The sequence below is a fragment of the Acanthaster planci genome, linkage group LG07 (assembly GCF_054643075.1).
Source record: "Acanthaster planci isolate LZ-2023a linkage group LG07, COTS_SCS, whole genome shotgun sequence".
Classification (NCBI taxonomy): domain Eukaryota; kingdom Metazoa; phylum Echinodermata; class Asteroidea; order Valvatida; family Acanthasteridae; genus Acanthaster; species Acanthaster planci.
The window spans coordinates 16,463,960-16,486,360 of NC_141783.1; the positions used below are offsets into that span (position 1 = coordinate 16,463,960).

Here is a 22,401-nt window from a genome sequence, read left to right on the forward strand (position 1 = left end):
GTACAGTACTATAACAATGTACAATGTAGCCTACGTGTATTGTCGCGCAGGTCAAGTAACGGTGGCCTGGGCGCGGCGCCAGCCTGAATGTAGCCTTCCGTATGGAATTCCCTATATCTGCCGCCGTGCGTCACCCGTCGTGCGTCGGTCGCCCGTCGTGCGTCGTCCGTCGTGCGTCACCCGTCGTGCGTCGCCCGTCGTGCGTCGGACGTCGTGCGTCGCCCGTCGTCCTTTTTTTTGTTTTTTTTTTGTCTCGTTTGCGCAGTGGTATTTCACGTGATCGTTTCACATGTCCATGTACTTGTTCGATCGATCCATCGTGCCTGACTCTCATTTTAGCAGGAGAACTAGAAGATGTATTCATTTTTGCAGTTACGCCAAACTCCACTTGACAGAAAAAATAATATCCTTTCATTTTTAAACCCGGCTGTTGCAGGCCCTATACATATGCAACCCATTTGATGGACGACGCACGACGGGCGACGGAAAATGGCATGTTTAGAACTGGTAAATGGTAGAATTGGGACACAACAAAAAGCACTGAGGCGACGGACGACGGGCGACGGCAGATATGGAATTCCATACTTTCGCGTACGGTCCTCCTGCTGCGCACATGTGGAGATGAGGGATGAGCATGCGGATGGCCTGACCGCTTGTCTGTAATCGCTCCGTACTCGCCAAAATAATAAAGTCGAATACACGTTGGCTAATCAAATTATTTATAAATATAAATACTAAATGAATATTTTTTTATAATGGCAGGCCGTGGAAACGTGTGTGATTATGCGATAAGTCCACGTATAATTATTAATACGGTCATTGATCGAAAGCTACCTTTTTGGGGGATTAGCCCTCCCCTGCCCCTCGATCCTCTCCCCCTTTCTCGACATTTGCATGCAAGTCTTCCTCTCTGTTCATGTCTTGCCAGGCCTCTGCAAGGCGTCTTCATGGCTTTCTCGCCTGTGTCCTAGGTCGAACGTTCTCTTCTAATTACAATTTCCTTTTACAATCTTTTGAGTGTCTTTCTTTGGTGCTCTCTTGTTAATTGGTCAATTTGTAAACTTCTCCGATCTGGATTTACAACTTCAATTCTGTTCTGAACTTTTGATGTCTCTTATTGGCAATTGTTTGATGTTAATAAAGGTACTTCCAAAAAAAAATGGCTGATAACCGTCAAAATGTTTAACCAGAACAGTCCTTAACGGATAGAATAAAAAATATTAAAGATTACGAACAAAATGTAGGTAATTGGTGCAATATATCTATGGGGGAAAAAGACAGGCACAAAGATTATAAAGAACAAAAGACATAGATTACGCGAAAATAATTAGGCGCATGCTTAAATTGAAGCGCGTCCGAGGTGATTAGTGAAAAGTATAACGCGCGCGCAAAATTTGCCCTACACGTGCGGCCAGTACGCAGACTCCTTATGGGTCCTTTGTTCTTGAACGACTTTGCCATTTTTGAAATACCAAACTGGTTCACCGTGTAAATTACAATAGAACCAACGTCACAATAATAAATAATAATAACAAGCACTTGTAAAGCGCCATCTATCTGGCAAACCATTCCGCGGTCCTAGGCGCTGTGGGCTCACACGTCATCCAGCTGGTGGCAGCATGTTGTGATCCTCCAACCTGCAGTAAACGGGTACATGTGAAGGCAGATATGGCAGTTTAGCCATTTGCGCCAAAATGGCAGCACCGGGCTAGTATACTCCACAGGGAGCTGAGATGGTTTCAGGAATGTTCAGATGATGTGTTAGGAAGTAGTAAGACGTCAGGCAAGATTTTTGAACTAGTAGGGGGGGGGACTAAAACGTACTTTTGTCGCAAAAAAACTAAGCGGGACATGTATCTTAACTTTAGTGGGAAGATTTTTAAGGTTAATAAAAAATATTCCACAAATTGTTAATTGGTGACAACTGGAAACAAAACAAAGGAGACAACTAAATCCCATAAACTTCTTTTCTAGATGAAAAAAGGTATGGTTTCTAAAATGAAACATCTGGCATACCAGAGGACTGAAGTCCAAAATAAGATCTGCTAGTCTTCACGACACGGACACGTGCCTTACTTTCATCTCACTCATTTAATTAAATTACATTGGGTATGGACTGACCAACAAAAGATCGAAAAAGTTACAGCATCTTGGTTAAGCATTAACAAATTTTAACTTCAAACACAGAGCTCTGAAATTCTATGTTAATATGTGACCTCCATCGTTTCTTTTTAAGTTTTTCATCAACTTTACTGACAATACACAGACATTTTTGAAAATTTAAATTCAATGAAAAAATACTGTACTAAACACAGGCAAACTGTAGTACTCTTAGAAAAGTTTGTTATGACCATGTGTTTAACTTCTCATATCCATCTTTAAATAAAAATATAAATTCCCCACATCAAATGACTGATGCCAACCTCTGTCAATGCATTTGTTGTCACTTAACTCACAATATAGACAAGTACTTCTCTTTGTGGAGGAGATTTGGTGGTGCATTCCTATAATGTATTGCAAAGGTGAACAAGGTCTATCACCTTTCCCTTTTCCAAGAGTGTCCGTGCTGTTTCAGTGTTACTGTTTTGCTACATGTTATGTACCAAATGGTCAATAGATATTGCCACAGTCCTGCTGCATAAAGAAGTATATTTTACGCATTAACGTTTGAAAACACGATCAGAAACTAAATTTAAATACAATTACAATACACCGTATTTAAACCACTAAAATTCCACAACGGAGACAAAAAATAAAACATTTCAAGATGGACATTTTGAATAGCTCCAGTACTTGATTGAACATTAAATGCAACACCAAGAATCGTTCAAAACAACACTTTACTCTCGATTAACTACAAAGTGCTGTAAAGGGACTACGTGCTAGAACTGTTGTTGTGAATACATGAAGCACGGCTTTATTTCCGTAACACTGACTTTCCACCTTCTTTGTAACAGTAAACAGGAGAAATTGTAACTTTCGATTTTGTACTATCAATATATTGATGACAAACAAATGATGTCATCAAGACAGCAAGAGTGCCTCCAAAGCTTTGTGTGCAGTATATCTACGGCACTTTTTTTAAAACATTTTCTTGGCGTAGGTTTAAGTTAAACATACAGCTTGTTGGGCGAACAGAAATGGCCAATATTCCAAATATTATTCATGGTGAAGATTGCTTTTTTTTTTAAATCTTATGCTCTTTTGAAACTGATTGCCTTGCAAGACAACATAAAGAAAACCCTCAAGCATAGGTTGATGAAAGTATTTTATGAGAATTTAAAACTATACCACCACGTTTTCACTTCCAAAGAAAACAGGTGTTTCGATCTTGTTTATAGTTTCAACACACAGAAAAATGTATGAAAACAGGTTGAGCTGAATATCCATGGCAGCTTTCCTCGGATAAAACATCAACATCAGTGACATAAATCATATCCTTAATCACTTTGTGCTCCTCAAATAACTACACTGCAGGTAATTTCAGAAATATATGGAATTATGTAACTGTGGAATACAATGACTATGCACCAGTAGTCATGCAGCCAACCGCATCAAACACATTAACACGGACATGTAGAATCACAGTACTCACAATGAGATTCTCGGACAACCAAATACCAAACTCCTTATGACAAAACCAAAAGGTATGTAGGTAGTGCAACTCCCTCATGAAGAAAACTTCTTGACCAAAGTCTTAACCAGCAAGACCAAAAAATTATAATTATATTGTACATGCGTTTTTATCTTTGTTTTTAATTTCCTTCTGTTTGTGCTGATTGTTTTTGCTTGTGAATTTTATTGTTTGATATAAATTCAATTACCTTAAATGTTTAGTTTAAGTATTTTTTGTTAAATTTTGATTTACTGCACACTTCAGGTTTTCTTTTCATTATTTTGTGTTTAATTTATTTTTTTGGTTTTATTTCAGCTATGTAATGGCCATGCAATTCAGCCCCTGGCTGTGAATTGATCGAATAAATATGAAAGAATGGATTACAATATGCTTGTGGCTTTTCCAGAATAGTTGCAGAACACTATGTAGGTTTATTGACAAAAATATGAGATTAAATCAGAGCTCTGAAATATATGATTGCCGAGCTTTCGGTAACCGAGTACCTTCTTCAGGGCAAGCAGGTTATGTCCTATTCTTTTGCACCCCACACAATTAATTTATTGGCCATTTTACAAAAACTACTCGAGCTGCATATATGAGAAAATATATACATACAGCATTTTTGGTCATGATATTTTCCTTTTTTTTTTCTTTGTTTTTCGTTTCTATCCAAAGCTGGGGAAGGGTGTTGAAAGTAATGAAAAGCATCACATGCCACACGCTTGGCTGAAAAGGAAGACCAAATTGATGACACTCTGTGTTGACACAAAATGGGAGGTGAGAGTCTACCCATGTGTGAAAATACAAACCAATTAGTTGATGATGAAAGTCAAAATAGTCTGAACAGTCTTGGTCCAAGCTTGTGGAAAAGCTGAAACAACATTTCTTCTTGATAGATAAAAACCCATCATAATAAGCTCTGGTAATAATGCAGCAATAATTTTTTTACCTGATAACTCAAAACTTATATTATAATCTGTTTAAAATAATATGACTATTTAAGTTATTCATAAATATCTGAGACAACAGAATCCTATAGGTTGAAAGCCCGTCATAAGAAAGGTCTTAAGTGATTCATAAAATACCAGCCAGAACATAAAGTGGCCACTGAGAAATTACATAAATGTATAAATGTACATATATTTCTTCTTATACACTGCACTACATTCAGTACTTGGTGATGTCACCATTTTAAAATGTTATTTTAAAGAAACTAAATATAAGGTACGTGAATAATTATGAATAATACCATTTTAAATTTAAACACAATTTAAAATCAACAAAAAGAGGCAAAAAAGTTGATGTAAAATCATCTGTCTTCCCAAAAATGTATTTATTCTAAAGAGAAAAAGTTAAAAGCCTCCACTGAAAGTTGGTGGATTTTGAAGCCCAGAAAAGTGAGGCTCCGGTCATCATCAGCTTCCCGGGCCCAGCCGATCTTGAACATACTTGTTTATTAAGACAAGCTACAAACATATTGGGGCAGGAACTTTTACCATGTGGGCAACCAAGGCCATAACCTTGATGCCCCTGGTCTTTGGCTAGATGCCCATTGAAATGTTCCAATAAACAAGTTGAGTTTCTCCTTTGCCAAGAAGAAACTGCCTTGCCCCTTAAAAACAAAGTTCCTGCCCGGACATGGTTGTTTCCTCCTTCTGGTCTTTCTTAATACCTGAGTTCAAATACAACAGTACAACAGATTCAACATCCAAATGGTACAGACAAACGTCAAAGCTACCTTTGAAGAGACTCATAATATATATACAGACGAATCCAGCAATGTTTCACTGGACATTCAAGCAGGGTTTGTACATGTATTTCTGTTGTGGATTAAATCTGTCACCGCAAACACCTTGACTACAGCTATATAGTATAATAAATTGTGGACAATTTCAGAGGCCCCAACGTAAAACAGGATGGTATGGCAGCACCTTCAGAATGGTACATGAACGAGCAACAACCAACAACACTTGCTGCTCCTGAAGGGTCGAGGTGACTTCATGGGGCTAGACTTCCTCCGTCACCGTCGCTGCGGGGTTGGAGTGCCCACCACTTTTCACGCTGATCCTGGACAGCATACGCTGAGGGGAAGAAGGAGCGTCCGGTTCTTCATCATCGTCGCGCTGCATCTTGGCAAACTCAATAAACACCTGATGGTACAACAAAGAGAACAAAAACACAAACAAACAAGTTTGTAAGACCTGAGCAAATGCAGTTGTTGGCTCACTTGTATTTCTTTCCTTTAGCATTAAGGTGCATATTTTTTACACCACTTTTTGCACAGAAAAAAAAAGTTTTCTTGTCCATTTGTCTTATCCAATATCTGCTTAAGGAATCCTTTTCCCTTCTTGTTAGATTTCATATATCAACTTCCCAGCAACTGTTTGCCAGGAGCCTTTCTTCAAATCCACAAACTTTTTGGAAACAATCAACTAAATCTTTTGGAATTAAAAAACACTGCTTTCCTACCTGTTCTAGAGTAGCCTGGCTAAAACTGTACTCTTCAACATGAAGCGTCTCCTTGCCTGAAACCGACAATAAAGAAGGAAAGTTTCTCACACCCATTGAATCCCAGTTGTATTCATGTGGGTACTTTCTGCTGCAATGTCAAGGTTCTTGAGCTCACCTGTGTGATGCATAACCAACTTATTGCAACTGTTGTCCTGTCTCCTCCAAAGTTGGAGCACCTGAGGTTCCCTGAGCAGATTGTGAGCTTCTCACTAAAAGTCTGATTTGTTACTACACAGGCATGCAACTTGGACTTGGACGAAAAATAAGGAAATTCCGATCTTTACAAGTCTCTGTGCAGCGTTTTTCAATTTCTGATGGCATGAGTTTGAAGTGAAAAACAAAGCAATTAGCTGATCCGAGGAAATTTTGCGTGCTTGATTATAGCCTGTGAAATGGATCCAGTACCAAACTGACTTCTTTGAAATGCATGCAGATGTGCCCTTTTTTTCTTTACATCTTCCACCTACTATAGATATTCTCCAAGATGTTGACACGTTATTCTAGCTTTGGGATTTGTAAAGCTCTGAATGCTTGGATCTGTTCACATCGATGCAGAAACTGACAGAGGCCCTTCATCTTTAGTGCTGAGAATCACTTACCTTCCTCCAACGCAGCAAAGACCGTGGACAGGGAGATGGGGACCTCACTGGGCACCCTGTAAGTCACCCGCTCCCCAAACCTCTCAATCGCCTCGGCGCTGGGAAACACCTCTTTGATCTTCCTGTCCAGCGCCGACATCATCTCCTCCAGGAGCCTGGTGGCTTGACCGCTGGTGTGGTCCATGGAGTAGTAATCTGGACCCGGGTTCAGTTTGATCTCCAGGACGTAACCCCCGCCGTATTTGCCCTTCAGGTGCTGAGTTGTACCAAGACACCTTCAAGGAAACAAACTCTTTTTTTTCAGTTATTGCATTCCATTTCTTTTTTTGGGGGGGGGATGTGTGAGGATATGACAGAAATTATTCTTTTGTTTTGGATAACCTCAACCCTCGCAGAGGATTTGCTTTACAAACTGTACACGACACAACGTGAACGAATAGGGCGGTTTGTGCATGTGATTTTGGTAAACATCTATGCAAAACATTACGGTGTTTGAGCATAACACTAGGTAGCAAAAATCCAACAGAATCCCCCCCCCATATATATGCTATATAAATATGTCGGCATTATAATGTTTTTACAAGATCACATACTGCAGCTGGCCAGAGACCATGATACCGACGCGAGAGCAGACTGCATCTGCCTCCTCCATGGAATGCGTCGTCAAGATGGCACCTCGGTTGTCACGGAAACTGGAAATGATGGTGTTCCTGTCGAGACGAGACAGACTGTCAGTGATCGGCCACACTTTTCTGGCTTGCTATCTGTTCACATGTACGGCTGAATACAGACATTCATTTGAGTGGGATTGGTACCCGGACTCCTTAAACCTTATTGCTGTTCATGACAGGGTGCAAGAAGTGATGTTCCTGAGACTCACAGGTGCCAATCCGACTGCAGTCAACTTACCAGACAAATCGTTTGGAGGTTGGATCCATGCCAGTGGAAGGCTCATCCATCAAGACAATTTTGGGCCTCCCCAACATGCTGAGAGCAAAACAAAGCTACAAAACCAACAACAAACAGAGAAAGTTTCAATTTCCTGTCAACTGCATTCAGTGGTATTTTGTCTGAGATTGAGACCTGACATGTCCCTATAATTGAGTCATGTTGCAGGTGCACAATGGGGAGTCAGGTTGGTACCTGTGGCTCTTTCCTTGCCTTTCAACTCTGCGGCCCGGGTTTGAATACCCTGTCTGTGTGGGTCACCGCCTGCACATTCTTCTAGGGTCTTCCTCCCACCTCTGGGCCTGTTTGGATCCGAATCTCAATCAGTGATTTGACGTGGGTTCAGTGACACCAGGTCCCACATGATGGGTAGAGCGTACCAGCTTCGGCAACACTGATTGCAAACCAGATCCGTGCGGAAACAAAACAGGCCTCTCAAACTGTCATTCATGAGGCTGGTTCCCTCTGTCTCCTCTCTGCAGCTATTTTCAGCTAAAGTGCCCTTGGCATTTTTTTAAAAATCCTCGGTTTCGTTACCAGAAATGGTTTATACTAGTTGAACAGAACTTACAAATAAATGAACCCAAAATAAATCGTTCTGTGAACCTAACACCTGCTTCTTGCAGGCACATACTACACCTTTCGTTTGGTTCCTCCTGACAACTTCTGAGCTCTTTTGTCGGCATGTTCAGAGATCTTGAGACCATCCATGTAACTGCAGTGATTAGAAAAAAAAAGGATAGCACAGCCACTGTGAGCAAAATGAAAGCAATCCCTGCAAAGAAATCCAATCTTCTGAATTTGGGTGTTAAATCAGCATCAGACATGGTTCTTAAAAAACTTCTTACTGTCAAATACTATTTGGCACTTCTGTAGCGGTTCCATGACTTTCACTTGGAATAAGCAACCTTCTCGTTTTTGTCTCACTTCGTTCCCCGGTAAGGTAAACTGTCAATTTACACCCTAAGCACTGGACTGCAAACCCACAATGCACCAGTGGTGTTTTTCGCAAGCCACCCAAGCAATGCCTCCAGTACCTTATCATTTAATACAGGAACAATAAAAAAGGACAGTATCAGTGAGAGTTCATCAATGGATTGTGCTCACATTAACTGGGGTACTTGTAAGTACATGTACTTGTTGGGACTTGTTTGTTGGGACTTGTAATTACAATGTAAATATGAAAGAAAAGTACTACAACAATGCATACCACCCCTTAAATTCTTTCCCCTTGCCTTTTATCACCCAACTCCACCCCCAACTCCACCCCTCCCCCCTCCCCCAATGAGGCATCCACCAGGCACTCACTGGTTAGCTATAGCCTCGATGTCACTGGGTTGAATTCCTTTCAGCAGCCCGTACAGCTCGATGTGCTCCCGCATGGTGATGTTCTCATAGAGCGGGTCGTGCTGGGGGCAGAACCCCATGACGTGGAATGCTTCACTCAGGGATGAGGTGATGCCATAACCAGCAATTTGGACCTGATGGGCGGAAGGAGAAGTTATAACATTTCAAAAAAGGTGACTTAATCAGACTTCTTGATTCGCGGAAAAGTTCTCTGATCTTAACAGAATCTGCAGCATATCTTCCATGAATTCCAATCAAATTAAGTTCTCAAATTAATTGATCTCCAGAGCATTAAGAAATTCTGAAAAGACTGTGCTCCCTTTGGAAGTTTGCTAAATTAATTATTGATTAATAAGTGATTAATTATTACACATGAAATTGTTCCCACAGCTGGACCCACTTGTGAACGTAACCTTAACCCTACAGCCTACTTTGGCTAGAAACCCTGCCAGATGCATCAAATTCCATCATTTTTCAAAGTGGCTTGCCTGCCCAGTGTAACACCATCCAACAGGTCAACTCTCCCCTGGACAAAACAGCCTGGGAGTCTGTGGTCGACAGTCGCCACAAGATCCAACAGTGGCATTGTTCAATGGGACTAGATCCCTTTGTCTTAACATGGCCATTTTCTTCGGCTGCTGTTGAGAGCCAAGTGTATCAGAGTACATCAGACTTTTTCACCTGATGCACTGGGCTGTGTCTGGCAGGGTTAGGGTTAGAGAAAACAAGGTTCAACCACCTGTCCTTTGGTAGCACCAGTATTCGCTGTGATGACGTTCATGGAGGTGGTTTTACCAGCTCCGTTGGGTCCCAGGAGGCCAAATACCTCCCCTTCATTCACGCTGAGTGTCAAGTTGCGGACAGCCACGTTGATGGGCCCAGTGCTGTCCTGCTTCTTACAGCAGCCCCCACTTCTCTTCTGGAACTCCTTGCGGATGCCACAAACAGCCACTGCGCATTTCTGCAAGGCAAAACCAAGGGAAAAAATGAAAAGGTAGAGTCAGAACACTCAAAAGTTACATGTCATTCCAACAATTAACATGCCAGCTCGTTGGGGAAGCTAGAAAGGCAAACGTGCCGTAGAATTGACCTATGGAGGGATCGCACTTCACATGTCATTCCAGCAATTAACATGCCAGCTCGTTGGGGAAGCTAGAAAGGCAAACATGCCATAGAATTGACCTATGGAGGGATCAAGCTTCACATGTCATTCCAGCAATTAACATGCCAGCTCGTTGGGGAAGCTAGAAAGGCAAACATGCCATAGAATTGACCTATGGAGGGATCGCACTTCACATGTCATTCCAGCAATTAACATGCCAGCTCGTTGGGGAAGCTAGAAAGGCAAACATGCCATAGAATTGACCTATGGAGGGATCGCACTTCACATGTCATTCCAGCAATTAACATGCCAGCTCGTTGGGGAAGCTAGAAAGGCAAACATGCCATAGAATTGACCTATGGAGGGATCAAGCTTCACATTTTTCAGTGGTTCCTTGCCATGTTTGAGGAACCATTACCAAGAACCACAGGTCTGCAAGGGGCCTATTGAAGGCAGGTTGTAGGACTGTATATATGGGAACCAAGTGCCTGACTACTCAACTGTTGATATCAGGAGATTTGTAAAATTTGAGAGCCGGATGTCCACAATCAAATTTACAAATTCCTTGGTAACTTTGCAAAGGAAGAAAAAGAAAGACTGTAAAAGGGTTTGAACAGAAAATTTGAAAATAAAATCCATGCTTCATGGAATGCTGAAAGAGATTCACGTTTACATCTAAAGATTGCTGATGGGACGGTGTTGGCAATTTCATTTCATTTTTTTACATATTCTTTTCCTTTTTCTATAAACTTTGGGGTTTTTAAAAGTTGTGTCCAAGTACCCGCCCTTCATTTCAAAAGGTTATTACATGTACCTTTCCATATTTCCTGTACATAAACAGTGCTGGTGCACTGGTAATGTTATGGTGAACAAAAACAGCTGTGTGCAAATGAGTGTGCTGATTCACTGACTCACCTCAGGATGATGACCTTGGTTGAACATGCCCTCCACTTTCTCTCGCTCCGACCTGACGTCGCTGTCTTCGTCAGGGATGTGGTCACTGTTTGCAATCACATGCCCAACTTTCCCTTCGCTGTACAGGTAGCAAAGAAAAATCATGGGAAAATTTTGGACGAGGACTCGTGCCGTTTGTGACAAATGTTTGTGCCCTCCGCCTTGTATTACAAGCCTTAAAACCTTGAATGTCAATTTTGACGGGCATTTTTTCGTCTCATGATGTCAGATAAGGGTTGGACATTTGCACGTTTAAACAAAAAAGTTTCATATCCGTTTACACATTTTTGCAAACATTTAAACCGAACCGCCCCTTTAGAGGTTTGTCATTTTGATTGACAAAATCTTGTTTCATTTTGATTGTAAACGATGCCTGAAAAATATAATCGGATTTTCGGAACACTTTACTGCTCCGTCATATCAAATGAATACCATGAATTCATCACCGAAACTTTGTGTTAACTATTAAAATTGTATACAATTTGTTGTGTTTAAAGTTTTCAATGACATCATGGTAAAGGTAGGACATTTACACGTTTAAATGTTTAAAATGTGTTTGAAAGTTTTCTGAATGTTTTTCAAATTAAATGTAAATTCCCACCCTTAATGTCAGAACACTAAATGAACTCTTAAATATTACCTAAGATAAATCCAGCGCCCGACAACTATTTTTTTCCGGTGAGAATACGAACAAATTTCTTACAAGACATAGTCAAAGCTCGCAGGCTTTAGATTCTGTACAATTATGGGTTAAATTAAGACAAGGTAAGTCGACATCTGTCACGATCTGGGACAAAGTCAGATTTGCAATCAGAGCACATCAGTATACCTTTAGTAGAATGTACCGATGTGTATTTTGAAAGAGCCAAAATTGTTGCATTATGAGTACATTTCTGGTCGCTCCATGTGACAAATCTCTTCTGTGAGATAGCTTGGTTCTAACAGAACCAAACAGTGTAAAATATCGCCTCAACGACTCACCCAAGACAACTGCCACACAATGCAGCTGCAAACTTACTCCCACTTGAACTTGAACACTTAAGTCTTCACCTCCTTTCATTGTCAGATTGCAAAGGTGTTACCAGGGATGCGTACCTGAAGAAAAAGGTGTCCTTGAGATTGCCTCCCGTGGACTGGATCTCCAAGAATCGCAGAAGGAAGAATATGCACACATGAGACACGAGCAACTGCCAAAAAAAAGAGTCAAGGCCAAGGCAGATATAAATCGCAGAAGCTACACCTAGCTGAAATCCGAGGGATTAAATCTGAACCATCATCCTTCATGGGGGGGGGGTAAGTCAGAATACGACGCTAGCTTGGCGTGTGCACTCAAGGGTGGATTCAGTATCCAATTCTGTTGAAGGAAGGGAAAATGTTTTGTGCCTGGCGAATCTTTCATGGGGTCGGGGAATAGTTTGGAGTTTCTTACAATTAACCCTGTACGGCCTTTTTGATTTTAGGGGGGGGGCTCAGGGAGGAACATCTGACAATGTTCAACTTAAAACATCAAATCCAAGTTTCTTCCACATTGCAGCTCAATGGAATCATCTGTGCAACAGGGCTGTGTTAACAAATACTGGCACCACACAGCTTGAAAGTCTCACGTGTGAAAGCAAGTTTGTCATCACGAATATTTGAAAAAACAAAAAGAAAAACAAAAACAAAAACAAGAATGAATTATTAAGACACAAAACTGCCCTGCCAAGCAAACGCCTAAACCCTCAACTTCAATTTTTGGCTCACAAACAAGAATTGAATTGACTATTTTTGCAACTGTGACCTTCACACTCGACACTACAGTTTGGCCCCCAAATGCAATAGGCTTTCTGGGATAATCAAAGTGCAATCCCTAAACCTTATCTGAAGTTCATACACAAAGTAATTCTCAATCTATCACGATGACAAGAATATTCCAGTCACAAACTTACGCACCAGATATCTGTTTTACATACAAAGTGTAGACTTTCCTTTGTTCTCCTGTGGTTAAGGAAACTTGAGGAAAATGTTCCTTTTTCTCCCACAAGGATAACTCCTTTGAGCTGGATTTTTGATGATGATTCCCTGGACTGTTCCTCTTCATTTTGCCACGGATAACCTTGACCTCAAAATGCATCTGAAACTGTTTTTCAGAGAAGGTGAAACATTGTGTGGACATGTGCGAGTCCACACTATGTCACTGCACCCTATATTATGTGGGCTTCTTTTGTACAGAGGTCCACACTATGTACATGTATAACACGCCTGCACACACACACACCCAAGTGTGTATTTGCCTGCAACTGGGGACCCCCTATTGTTCCTCTTTTGTTTGTACTTTTTTACAAGACCACCCATATGTTTTGTACACAGTTGTCAATCGGGGACCCTCAGTCAATCGGGGACCCTAATGTCCTCTATCGTTCAGTGTCCCCAATTGAATGCAGAAACAAACTCACACCAACAAACAAAAGGACAAGGCAGAAACAGCATTCCCCTTCAACTTCATTGGCGGGGCATGACAAAGATTGGGAAGTGATCATTAATTGGCTGCACATATCATGTGGACTCACGCAGAATAAAGTTGGCACAATGAGCGTGTCAAAATTGAAGTAGTCTCCAAAGCTTAGCTCATCCAACGTCTGCGAGAAAACTGCAACTTGGTATACCTGTGTAGATTACAATAAAAAAAAATGTAAACATTAATGTGCAGGAGAGAGTGTATTTGATCACGTAATTACCATGCCTGTCTCCTAGGTTACTTCAATATCACGAGTAACCAAAGAAATAAAACTTCATAAAAAATGCATGTAGTACCACATAATTTTAATGTAGCTCCTTCGGTCAAACGTCTAAACTGACCGCATGGTGAAGAGCACCTCAAAAAGCAAAACAGCAAGCCAAACTAAACTGCGACTAGTACAATCATGAAGCTCATCTAAACGAGGAAAACCATTTATATCAGCTGATTTGAGATACATGCCATGTTGGACAGGAGGCTGTTAGCCAAGGGATGGTCAATTCTCTCTGGCGGCAGGGATGGATTAATGCAGGGGTTATAAAAATCTACCAGTGGTTGATAAACAGTTGTTGATCAAACTTAAACATGTTTAACTGCAAGTTTCTGGCTTGGAGACGAATATATTGGGATGTATGGTATTTGACTGTCCATTTAAATTATGTCCTAAGCTTCACTCAGACATGATGTTGGCTCAGTGCCTTTGAGTAAGCAGACAGGAGGGCCCAATACATAGCACCCATTACTCTGTATTGACAAGACCGCACAAAACCATCACAAAACCATTGCAAGACCAACACAAGATCACAAGTCTGAATGCGAGCCACAAACCATCCGAATAAACTGCAGCAAAAGTATTTCTTTGCCGACGTTCACCCCGTTGCTAGCGACTAGTCTTTTGACTGGTCTTGTGTCTGGTCTTGTGACAGTCTGAGCTACAACGCTGCCTGAACTGACCGCTCCTTTACCTTATCAATGTAGTACAGAAATCCGAAAATGGTGTACGGAGGGAAGAGGATGGAGAACACCAAATGTATGGCCGCTGCAGGAATATTGTAAGCCGAGAAATCAAGAACGAGGGTAGGAACAGCTAGAATGATTGCACCCTTGGGAAAAGAAAAACAAAAAACAAAATCAACAACAGTGGTCAAATTCACAGTGTTTACTTGCTCAAGGGTCAGATTTTGGCCAATTCACAATAACGAGGCCAGTTGTTACAGGCTATTTTGGGTGGGATTCCCGGTTTGGTACCCTGTACTCTGCTTGTGCTGTCTGACAGTTTGAGCACCAACCTAATTTGGTCATATTCCCTGACTGAGTGCTTTGCATGTGACTAGTACACACTCGCTTCCAAGTCATGTCTACATGAGAGTTGCATGGTTATCTTAGTCCACTTCAAAATTTCTTGGCTGGGGCTCACACTAACACACATGCCAATGGCAACAGCCATAAGCTGCCACAAGCCATGTATAATATTTCTCTACAATGATCAAGGAATGTGGAAATATAGTACAGTCAGACCCCATGTTGTCACTGGTACCGTATACCAGGCAACTTGGGAAAAAAAATCCCCACTGTTCATCCCCCACAGTGAGCTTGACTTCTTTTTCAGCCATCGAGGATTCTGCATGCGAGGGGATGGAGATGCGGTCAAAAGAACTTGGCTGTTTTGAAACTTGTCACAAACACGTGACCTTCATAATAAACTATGAAGTTTTCCATTCAATACGGCCGTTTTCACAATAGTGCGGCACCAAGAGTTTGTAACGGTTGGCCAAATACAATGCGCGAAATCTGTCGACCCAATGCACATTTGGAAAGGGTAGACAGATTGTGCGCGTTGTGATTGGCGAATGCGTTGCAAACTCTTGGTGGCTCACTATTATGAATTGCCTGTATTCCAACATGGGGTTTGTTTTTATGGTCGTTTCTATTTCACATGCTCACTCACAGCCACCTGTGTGTAGTGTGCACGCCAGTGGAAAAAATTAACAGTTTTGGCCGACTTATCTTGGAAAACCGGCATTTCAAGAGACGGTAACGTCTGATTTCTATAAAATTGAGGTCAAAATGGCCACAAGATATAACTCAAATATGTTGTGAAGGCTTAGCAAGATAAACAAAAATTAACTTCACCAGTCTTGGCGAAAATGTACAGGTATTGGAGGACTGTGATTCCTCAGGCTCCTTTCTGGTTTAATAAGAAACAGCAACCTGACCGCAACTCACATAGAAGAAGATTAACTGCGAGGCTGACTGGCACGTCTTGTAGTCATCAAAGAGGAAGGCCACGCAGTAGCTGAACAGCACCAACAGCGGTGAATAGATGATCATGAAGATGAAGAACATAAACATGCCGCCGCCAGTGGCCAGCGAGGACCCACCGGTGGCAGCGCTGATGATGAGAATGATGATGGCAGCCACCACGGTGATGAAGTAGACCTGGACCGTGTCGATCAGGAGGTGGGAACACCAGTAGTTGCTCGCTTTCACCCCCGAAACCCTCAGCTGGGTCCGCACTTTCTCCTGTTTGAAGGACAAGAAGAAATATAAAAACGAGAATGATGTGTTGACAAATGCACATGCCCTGTCAAGTCCATTCCCAAACCCATGAAAATCGTCTCCATCAGGAAAACCACAAACTTTGTTTTAACGATACCTTGACACTAAACCTATGTAGTCTAAAAATTGAAGGAACACCAAGATCCACTCACAAAGTTAAAAATTGCTACACAAAGCCCTTCTCAAGTTACGGTGGGAAAAAAATTTCCATTGTTAAAACCGTAATGACCCTGACCTTTGACCTAGGGTCCGGGAGGGCATAACAAAAAAAGAAAACTTTTGACTACAAGTGAGGGAATCTGAGGGAAAGTTTCTAAAATGTCATCAACAATAGTGAAGAAATACATGAGGAACAAAGACTGTTTAGAGTGGAAAGAGCCCAGGAGTGCTTTAGACCGGCTTCAGGTCACAGACACAAGGAAACAAAGAGTCAATAACTGGTATTCCTCACTACATACATGGCTTTCATGAACTGAGTGGTTGAGATATTAAAAGTTTCTCCATATTTCAAACTTTGAGCTCCAAGAACGAACAAGTTTCTGACTCCACATACGAGTGAAATAATGAAGCTTTCTTCAGAAAAACACCACACTGAATCTTGGTTAACCACATGCTGCCGGGTGCTTTTAAAAATGCAGTGCACACGTACCGGTGATTTTCAAGACTTCATTTTTCAAAATTCTTCAAAAATTCATCATTTCATTCAATGGATGTTTACACCCACACGAATGACTATTTGGTGGCTACTCTACGCAGACAGGTAACCTTCATTGACTCCTGAATATTTCGGCCAGGCCTGCTGCCCTGTAAAGAGAGCCCAGAATTGTGAGGTGTTGCGTAATTTCCTTTGTCCCCAGTGAATGCGAGTGGCGTCTTTTCAAACGCAGCTGGATTAGCACGCAGTGGTGCTGTGTCGCTCATCAATGGGGCCCTGGAGCTTTTTTATCCACAGTGTAAATCCGCGGGCGCACTTTGCCCAAAACAGTGGTATACTGTTTAAAAACAGAGACTGATTACCTTCGAAAAATGATGGCAATTCCTAGCAGCAGGTCTTTTGTTCCGAGTACGGTCTTTTGTTGTCCCATTTCGGGCACCCCGGCTCTGCGTATAAACCCATGGTGCTCGAAATGGGGTTCCCCGGCAGCAAGTGGTTGATACCAAAACAGTACATTTTCTCCCTTTAACAAAAAAATTGGAAATAGCTTTGACACACCTGTCTCTCTTTGACAATGTTGGTACAGTAACCTATGGGAACAAAACAAATGGCCATGGCCAAGAAGAGAACCAGGAAGAACCCAGAGTTGAAGGAGTAGCTCATGGCACGGGACGGCAGCGGGTGGTTGGCGAACGTCAGGTTCAAGAGAGTCTCTGTCGGTGTCTCCAAGGCGACCAGGACATTGCCAAGGACACTCAACAGGATGGGCAGGGAATGCTGGGCAGTGTCATTGTACAGAGCCAGGAAATCACCCTGGAAGTTATAAATTAACAAACTAATTAGAGTTGATGTCATGAGGGCTGTTTCAAATATATTGATTATTCACATTTTCGATCATCAATCGATTATTCGAATAGCAAACTGCCGGTTCAAATATTCGAGTAAAAATATCATCCCATATTAAAGCCGAACATTTGAACCGACCGGTCTGGTTTGGTTTGGCAATTTTTGGTTCGAAGAGTTCAGGCAGCTTCATTGTATCCATGCGACTTTGAAGGCGACAATCGCATGCAAAACACCTGTAATGCTGGCCAGTACCTTTTGACCGGTGCTGAGTGATTGAAATGGGGGGGGGTGTAAAATGATCAAGTTTCAAATATTTGGTCAAAAGCAGTTTTGAATATCGAATACTGAATTATTTGAAAACAAACAGTCTTAGATTTCCGCGAGCAAGGCATTTTACCTCAATAAGGCAATGGCATGTGACCTACACCCTCAAGAGTAAAGTCCGATTAACAACATGCCAAGTTTAAATTCTCACAAAAAGAACACTGCTTCCGTACCAAAAAAACTTGTGGTAACTTGTGTGAGGCTTGCCAGAATCATTAGATACGCTAAGAGTACCGTTAGAATGGGAAATTTGTTTGAAATGCAAACTTGTAATACAGAAAAAAAAATGAGCCAGACAGTTTTCAAATTGCGAATAAATACTCATTTTTCCTCAGCCAGAAGTAACTGGACCATGCCAGTGATCTTGGTGAACTGATGACTTTTCAAAATTGAGTTTCATAAAGGTAAAAGAAATTCTACACAAAAAATATTCGAGGACTTCAAAAGAATGGTTCACACAGTTGCAATTTTAAAAGAAGACCTTAACAAAAAACAAAGGCAGGAAATAAAACTTGCAACAGGATACGACATCCACGATTCTGGATGCAAATTGTCAGTGCTGAATGGCTATTGAGACGATACCACAAAAGCTATTGAAATAACGTGGCGATGAAATGCTGGGAATGCGGCCGCTCTAACTAACTCACCGGTGGTCCTAGGCTATTGACTATGGTGGCCATGCTGTGCGGGGCCACTGAGCTGAGGTTACTCATATCAGGAATGTTGCTGACTTTCAAGCCCAGGCGATCTAACTGATTCAGTAAGGGCTGGATATCTGCAGAAGACGAAGAGACAATGCTATATCGAGGCACTGTACACTGTGTAGATTTGTACCGAAACATTTGGAAAAATCTTCAGAGCCGTTTTAAGGGGCTACTTTCCTTGAAGTCCCTTAAAATACACATCCCATGCCTCTTGCTCCTATTTCTAATTTGTTGATTCTGGACAATTAGGGAAACTGTCGCTGTGGTCTGTTGATTAAAAAACTCACTGAAGAGCGTAAAAGAATTGCAAAGCCATAACGGCAACATCCCAAGCACTCCTGCTCCGCAGGGTTCCCATGGCATTTATTAGAACGGGTCTTGATGTCTGAACGAGTAGAAAGAAAGAAGCTATTGTTTCAGTTGACAGTACCAAATTTTGGCAGACTTAAGAAGTCCTGACAGGTGCCCTCGTGGGGCGCTAAGATGGCCAAGTTCAGGAAACTGCACAGTATAATTTCTTTGAGATCTGACTAGATAGAATTTGTTTCGACAATAACATGATTCAACTATTCCACATGGGTCATTCCATGAAGTTCAGGCACAGTTTGTGACGGCGTCCCTTCTTACATCGGTAACTTTTATTGCCCTTTATTTTCACATTACAACAGATTAATTCATATTATTCAGCAAAGATGAAGCACACCACTGCAAGAACCTGGCAAGATTTAGAACAATGTCAATTTAGAATCCACATGCAGGGAAAAAAGATGTTTATTTTCACTGATGTAACAAGGGATGCCGTCACAAACTATGCCCAAACTTCATGGAATGACCCATATGCATATGCGGGATGCACACTGAGCTTAATGTAGCTGCATTCTGAAAGGAAGCAAGCGACCAACAATATTTTGCAATATCGAATACTTGCTTCCAAAAGCTTTTGCATATGGAATTAGCCCGTTCCAGAGCCCTGTCTTATGAGGCAGTTGAGAAGAAAGAAACCTATGGAGCTCCCGAAGAAAGAAAATGGCCTGTGGTCGAGGATGTGATGGTTGCTTCAAATCATTTCTTGCCCTGATCTGTTTCCTGAGATGGTTGTTTAATCCCAACTTACCGCCGGCCACTGTCAAGTTATTCTGGTACAGCAGAGGGGACAGCAACGGTAGGGTTGACGGGGAATCCATCTGCAAGTACAGGCCGGGGTCAAGGGTCAGACTGGATGGATTATCAACCTGGCCAATGCCGAAGCTGATGGTGGAGGATAGGACCACGGAGAGCACAATGTAGATGATCGGGAAGAAGACGCGCGAGAAGTAGGTCTGCATCAAATCAAGGAGAAAACCGAGACCATGGTGACGAGAGGTCTAGACCTTACGTCATCTTGTCTTAGGCTAACAAGACAGCCATATCATGTCTTGCTTCTTGAATTCTCAAAGTTTTGAATAAATCCATATCTGAATAGTGTATCACTGAATAGGCACTATTCCACCCAACATGCAGCACTGCCGCGCTGAAAAAAAAAAAAAAAAAAAGAATTTCCATTCTAGACGTAAATGGAAGTTCCATTTGCTCAGTAAGAGGGAATCTCTGGACTCGAAGATGATGCAAGGATTTACTCAGTGATGAATGTTCAACACTGTTGCAGTGAAAAGAGTAACCCATTCGAATACTACTGGAATGGAACATTTCAACTGTCACTTCAAGAAATTCCTATATAATACTGTTCCAACAAACATTTATTTTCACTCCACAAACTTAAAAGGAAAGTTGCCAGATGTTTTACAATTATATTCAAAAATTTCTCGCTTACTGGCCAAAGGTACATTAACCTACTTTTTTGTGTTAACCTGCCACAATATTTGGGCTTCTTTGAATCTCATCTGACAATCTTCTCTTTAACGACAACCTGCTACAATGTCGGTTCCTGCTAGTGCCGACTCCCCAAAGATGGACTTACTCCGGGATCCCGTATCATCTGCTTGAAGAGGAGTATGCACAACCCCCTAAGCTGGTACTTATTGGGCTCGAGGGGAGCAGTGATGAGGTGCTCCACATTCAGCGACACGGACTCACTGCTGCCCACTGCCATGCTCTGATAATTGCCGTTGAGGCTGTTGACAGCAAGAGGGGTGGTGTCTACAGGTAGACAAGTGCAATAAACAGCCACAGGTAAATTGGCCGGGTCATCAAGAATAATGACCGATAATGGAGGGATTACGAGTGAACGTGCCATCAGACACGGACAGAAAGAGAGACGTGACAAACTTAAAACCATTGTCGTCTGTTGCTAGCATTGTGCACATTCAGATGAAAAATGCACCAGCAACTCTTGTTTGCTGTGTCCAACCAACACACATGGCAGCTCTGCTTGGTGCATTTTCTTGGAACAGAAATTCAGAACAAAATATGGAAGGCTTGCATTAACACATATAAGGTAAATCCTCTTCTTTTGTTTGAGTTGTGTGAGTTTGAGAAAAAAACTTAACCCTAGGGTTAATGTTTCAGAACAGTGTGTTCCCAACACATCTCCTGACGACGAACAGGGTACAAACCGTTGGAAATGAAGGCACTGCTAGCTCTCAACACTTTGTTCGTGTCCACCGGGCAAACCTACTCGTCCCGTTCAGCTTGGTCTTTTTAAAAAGAGAATCCAGGGTTGCAGCCAGTCATCACGGCAATACCTGTTGCATTTTGAATTTCATTTTCCTCGGTGTCCTCCATTTCTTCATCGTTCAGTTTCAGGAAGACTTCCTCCAGTGTTGTCATGGAGACACCGTAAGACTGGATGCCCAGCTGCTTGGCAACTGTTGCGCCATCCTGCCCACTGGTCTCTTCGAATGCTCTGAACAAATCTGTATCATATAGTTTGAAAGAAGGCTCCTTTTAAACACACACGCCATTGTTTTCTGTTTTCTTCAATACACAGACAAACAAATCACCAGATGTGGCAGAAACAAACTGACAGATGGGAAGACTACTCAAGGCCCCAATTACCAGGGAACTTGCTGGTGTCCTCTAATGGGAGTGTGTAGGCGAGCTCCATGCCATGGCTACGAGACATCTGACCGTTGGGGACCTGTGCTGTAACCAGCTGCGTAATTCTGTCAACATCTACATCCGGCTCCACAACCATACTGGGAAAAAAATACAACAAAATCAACAACTGTTTTTCAATATTCTCGTTTTGACATGAGAGACTCCCACTGAGACAACCATATCACCACGTCAACAACACAACACAAGAGAAAACTCTTTTAATGTTATTTTAACCGTCTTCTTTTAATTCTCTCATTTCTAACAGCTCTATTTTCGGCTTGTGCGCCACAGGAAAGAAAAACTGTGTTTAAAAACCACTTCATTCAGAGATCTGCAATTGAATTTTAAACAAATTCAAAACAAATTCCAATATGAAGGCCCTATGCTATTTAGCAGCAAACTATGGAAAAATAACATTGGTTTACATGATGTAAATCCAGGGAAGGGGAATTCAGTCACTGCCTCTCATCATGCGTGAGGTCCAATTCACTGTCACCATTCTTTTGAGACCACCACTAAACCTTCCAAGCTTTAGTGAGCTGTGTGGCCCTAAAATACTGGAAGTCAACTAATGTTCTTCCTCCCATTGAGCGATATCAATTCATCATGTAAAAATCATCCCAACCAAAAAAGCACAACACACAAAAGCCACTCGGCACATCATTTCATTTGCCCACCTGTACTTTCACGGATGATGTTTTTC

General features: G+C 41.8%; 1 protein-coding gene across 6 annotated transcripts in view; it reads right to left on the reverse strand.

Annotated features, from left to right (window-relative positions):
• Nucleotides 1-2,072: 2,072 nt before the first annotated feature.
• LOC110980279 (cholesterol transporter ABCA5-like) overlaps nt 2,073-22,401 on the reverse strand; it is a 36,974-nt gene continuing 16,645 nt past the window's right edge. For 5 of the 6 annotated variants that reach the window (XM_087138882.1, XM_087138884.1, XM_087138886.1 and 2 more), the window contains exons 15-33: nt 21,657-21,796; nt 21,344-21,514; nt 20,620-20,798; nt 19,777-19,981; nt 18,606-18,733; nt 17,347-17,601; nt 15,801-16,097; nt 14,540-14,677; nt 13,627-13,722; nt 12,173-12,264; nt 11,039-11,156; nt 9,761-9,982; nt 8,983-9,155; nt 8,314-8,389; nt 7,636-7,730; nt 7,308-7,436; nt 6,727-7,001; nt 6,086-6,141; nt 2,073-5,766 (exon numbers count right to left, since the gene is read on the reverse strand). In XM_087138882.1, coding sequence (XP_086995008.1) covers nt 5,623-5,766; nt 6,086-6,141; nt 6,727-7,001; nt 7,308-7,436; nt 7,636-7,730; nt 8,314-8,389; nt 8,983-9,155; nt 9,761-9,982; nt 11,039-11,156; nt 12,173-12,264; nt 13,627-13,722; nt 14,540-14,677; nt 15,801-16,097; nt 17,347-17,601; nt 18,606-18,733; nt 19,777-19,981; nt 20,620-20,798; nt 21,344-21,514; nt 21,657-21,796 — 2,989 coding nt within the window. In that variant the 3' untranslated portion in view covers nt 2,073-5,622. The remainder of the gene's footprint in view (nt 5,767-6,085; nt 6,142-6,726; nt 7,002-7,307; nt 7,437-7,635; nt 7,731-8,313; nt 8,390-8,982; nt 9,156-9,760; nt 9,983-11,038; nt 11,157-12,172; nt 12,265-13,626; nt 13,723-14,539; nt 14,678-15,800; nt 16,098-17,346; nt 17,602-18,605; nt 18,734-19,776; nt 19,982-20,619; nt 20,799-21,343; nt 21,515-21,656; nt 21,797-22,401) is intronic. The other variant, XM_087138887.1, reaches the window with a different exon arrangement.